General features: G+C 53.0%; 1 protein-coding gene across 1 annotated transcript in view; it reads right to left on the bottom strand.

Moving 5' to 3' along the window:
• Positions 1-1260: 1260 nt before the first annotated feature.
• The window catches only part of LOC106695512 (neurotrimin-like), a gene marked incomplete at its 5' end in the record, with an annotated part of 22303 nt that continues 19165 nt past the window's right edge, over positions 1261-4398 (bottom strand). Inside the window, one exon of the mRNA XM_014449862.2 lies at positions 1261-3054. Coding sequence (XP_014305348.1) covers positions 2957-3054 — 98 coding nt within the window. The remainder of the gene's footprint in view (positions 3055-4398) is intronic.

Raw genomic sequence — 4398 nt, 5'->3', positions numbered from 1 at the left:
GGCACTTTACAAAGTTGACATAGTCCCTTTAAAAATGACTCCTGGGAGGACGGTGACGGAGTGGTCAAAGGAAGTTTAGTCGTTAAAGTTTTGATTCAAATGGAGGCCATGTGCCGCTGTACTCTCTTTTCCCAGCAAAGTCTGGGAAGCCTCTCTGTGCAGATGCCTTGGTGTGTTTTATGCAGAGGTGCTTCCGGGCTCCAGTGCAGCAACATGGGAACTACCTGTGTTTCCCTCTCTGGTCCAGGAACCATGCTGGGCATCCAGACCCTCCAATGGGCGTCTGCAGAAGTTCCAGGCATAAGAGGCCTAGCGAGTCTTACCCACCCACTCTCATTGGAAGGGCACAGTCCCCAAGCCCTTGGCTTCGGCTGTTCTAGAACCAATTCAGCCTAAATCTGCAAGGCTTGGCCACCCTGTCCCTGACAATTTTGCCAGGAAGCAGTTGTTGTGTCTGACACCTGGGGGTGGGGAGAGAAGGGCAGGCCATGAAGCCAACAACCCTTTCTCATTTTTTTCTAGCAGCCACCGGAAATGAATCGCCTCCTTTGCCGACATGCCCTACTCCGCTCAGCTGGACTGACCCCTGAGGACTCAGGTACAGGAATCCTGTGCGTCTCAGCTCTGGCCTGGTTTCCGCCTCTCGGTGAGTCTCAGCCCCAATTTAATTCCCAGAATCAGAGCAGCTTAGAATGATTTGAATATTATTTTGTATTAAAATTGACTTTTCCTCTTAATTTGTGACTAGAGGCGAGCTTTGGAGAGCAGGCCTTGGGGGAAGAGTCCCCTAAACATCAGTTGATGGGAATTGGGATTATTTAATATCAAGCCACACTGTTTCAAGTTCCTTTCCTTTCCTCTTTTTTCCTTCTTTTCTTTTCCGTGCTAGCCGCCCTGGGCTGCCTCCTCGAAATACTCTCACAGAAAAGCCTGTCTTAACTTGATTGACATGTTGCCCAGGTTAGGAGGTGAGCTGCTTGGGCACAAGCAGGGTGCGGCCAGCCTCAGCCAGCACTGGAGACACAGCCCTGTGAGTCCCTGCCCCCTTGCTTCTGTTAGGAGGACAAGGGGTTTCTGACTGTCCTGTCACCCGAGCACAGACCACAGAAAGAGCCCAGCTCCCGCCAATGAGGGGCTGAAAGAGCAGTTGCTTGAGTCAGGAGCCCGCCCCCTCGGTGTCCTTCACATTGGAGCCAGCCAGGCTCTGCTCCCTCCCCCCTCATCCCCCCCCCCCACTTCAGAATGAGGCACCACACCAGGTGAAGAGGGACATGGAACACTTTTTAATGTCAAGTCAGAGACAACCCCTCCCTCCCCGAACCCCAATCCCACTTTCCCTCATCACACCCAGGACCCCTCCCCGAGGCCTCTCTGGTCCCCAGACTCCGGGGGGAGGAAAAAAGATTATCTAAAAACTGCATTTTCTTCTCTTTCATACACACGCACACACAGGTGGGACATTAAATAAAAGAAACCAAGAGGGTTCAATTCTCCAGTGGTCACAAAGGCATCAGAGATTCCCATAGGGCTCGAGCGAGTGGTTACTGGCTGTTTAGCTGGTTCGGTGGCGTGTTTGTGCGGGGTGGAGGGGGCGGCGCCTGGGCGGACCCCCTCCGGGAGCCACACCTGGAACAGAGGCTGTGCCTGGTGTTAGTGTCGTTTTCTCGTTTCACTGCGTATAAATGTCTCTGACATGTGGATAACGCGCGCAAAAAAAAAGAAGAAAAAAAGAAAAAAATAGAGGCAGGAGCTGATTACACAAGTACCAGTAAACTCTATCATCTTTTAGAAGGTCAACACACAGCTAACGCCATATACAGCATGCAGTAATGTCTGAGAACGGACCTGCTGAGAAAGAAAAGGGCTAGAACTCTTAACAAAAAAAATATATGTATATATATGTATATATATACTGTATAATATATGTCATCAAAAGAAGCAGAGCCAACAAACGCAAGGTCGGGTGCAGACCCCCCTTCCACTTCTAAACAGCACGGAGAAGCATAGTCGTGTCTGCATTAAATGCCAGGATGAGGAGAAAGCTGTAGCGCTGGTGGACGTGTTGGTTAAATCATATGTGTGTGTGTGTTTTGTTTTGGTGGATTCGCCAAATCCTCACCGGGCGGTTAATGCCCGGCGTGGGGTCCACCGGTTGTAAACCTAGTTAAGAAGTGCACTATTCATTTTCATCTTTTTTTAACAAACATACTTCTCGTCACCCCTTTCATGTGTGTGTGGTGTTTAGTGTTGCCTTGTTTTCCAGCTAAGTCCTAGACTCACGTCAGAAAATAGAATTAACAGTGAACCAGAATCCCTTATGATCCACGATGCCCATGTAGTGAGGGGAACACAGAGGTGAACGGGGCCTGTGTGACTGCTGACTGTGGGGGTTGGTCGCCATCAGGCTGTTTTGTTTAGGTTCCTTTTTATTGATTTGCTTTTTAAATTTGCGTTTCATAGCACACACGACAGTGGCACAGTCTACAGCGGGGGTGACCCCGCGGCACATGGGGGCGCACGCCTCACTCTGTGTTCGCTTCTAGTGACGGATTGAATTTGGGGACGGCCGACTCCAGAATTTTCCTTGGCAGGGGCCCTGGAGTGGGCAGAGCGGCTGAGCCCTCCTCCACCCCGGAAACAATGCAGCTGGCGGGCGGGTATCCAAAGCCAGGGGTGCGCTCCTCCCATGTGGGAAAAGAAAGAAAACTCAGCTGTACCTACATATCTGCCCGGCCTGCAAGGCGATCGATTTTTCGATTTCCTTTTGAAACGTGTTTTCCCAAAGTGTTCTTTGTTCCCCTCCCTCGAATGTGTGTCCCAATCGTCTGTGTCTCGGAATGGCGTTTGATTACATCTTAGTTGGAAAGGGGTTTGCTCTTGCTGTCGGAGGTGCCTTTGCTGGAGGGTTGGTGGTTGCAGTGGCGGCAGCTTCCCTGGTGCGGGCGTGGCACTCACATCAAAACTGGCGCAGGAGGAAGACCAGGAGAGGTAGCAGCCAAAGGCAGCCTGCCCTCCTCGGCGTCCCGTTGCTCACCTCGCTGACGGCGCCTGGGCCTGTGGAGAGAGCACATGAGTCACGAGCAGCCAGAGGAAGAGGAAATGGCCATTGCCTGGTCGGATGTCCTTAGGCCTCGCCTCTGGTAAGCCATCTCTCTAACTGGGAGCATCTGGGTTTGTTCCCGCTCCCTATGTAGGGGCTGCGTGACACATGGACCTTCTACAGCTTCCATCCCATGATACACTCTGTATAATGGGGAGCTTTCCCTGGCCAGGAGAACACATGAGGCTCAAGTCCAAGTGTGCTGGTGGCCAGGACTCCTTTCCTGTGTACTAGGCTAAGGCTATGGCTCAAGGTCAAGTTCAAGGAGAAGGTGGCAGGTGTATGAATAGCCCACACAGAGCTTCAATAACATAAGACCCCGTGTCGTGTGCACCATCACTCAACCACTTCTGTGCACTGCCTGCCTCACCCTTCCCATGGCCCTGCAGCAGCTCCACCTGTTTGTTGCCGGAAGGACCTGTTGGACACCACAGTCTGCCTCCCTGCTGCGGCTGCTGCTCAGGCTCAGCGTCCTCCTGCCAATCACCACCTCTCCGGGCCGAGCCCGGCGTCTGCCTGGAGCACTTGGCCTCTTCCCATCTGGCCTCGCTAATAGCAGACCTAGCTCAGGCATCACGCGCCTGAAAAGTCAGACCCGGCTCCCAGGAAGTGGAGGTGGGAACCAGGAAAGACACAGGTGGCCTCTAGCTGTGTCCATGGACGTGCGGGAAGGTTTAGGTGGAGATGGGGATGCGGAACCGCATGGAGAATGTCTGAGTGGGAGGTAGATGGCACCTTCCCCTGGGAGGCACACGCCACCGGGCCTGCTGACAGAGACTCTGAAATGAAGCCAAGAATGAGAGGCAAGAAAACTGAGGTCATAGAATTCCCCAGGAGCTTTCCTATCACCGTGAAGCATAAGCCAGGAGGCTCCCTGAGCCTGGGGGGCAAGAATGCCCACAACCGATGGAGCTACGGTTCCTGAACAGCACACAGGGGTGTTGAGGCCCTGACGAATCAGGCACCCAAGACAGAGGCGCCTGCATGCTCAGCTGCACTGAGTTTAATGGGACTGTGTCCCTACTAAGTGCATGTGCTCACGGGGGTGAAGGAACCTGCCTCGGATGCCAACCATCGGAGACACTTCTGGCTCCTTGGTTCCAGGTGAGATTATTCCTTGGGATCCGAAAACTCGTGGCTGGGAAGCGCTGCCCATATGGTTGTATTTCCTGGGCCGTGGGGAGAAATCTGACTACGGGGCAGTGGTTACATCGTCAAGAGCTTGAAGTGCAGCATGCTCTCCAACCTCCCATGTCCTGTGGTCCAGGACCTGACATTCCCAATGCCCGGATATCTTG

This window comes from Myotis lucifugus, unplaced genomic scaffold (assembly GCF_000147115.1).
Source record: "Myotis lucifugus unplaced genomic scaffold, Myoluc2.0 scaffold_1475, whole genome shotgun sequence".
Taxonomy (NCBI): domain Eukaryota; kingdom Metazoa; phylum Chordata; class Mammalia; order Chiroptera; family Vespertilionidae; genus Myotis; species Myotis lucifugus.
The sequence above is the reverse complement of the archived record's forward strand: the minus strand, read 5'-3'. Positions and strand labels throughout refer to the sequence as shown.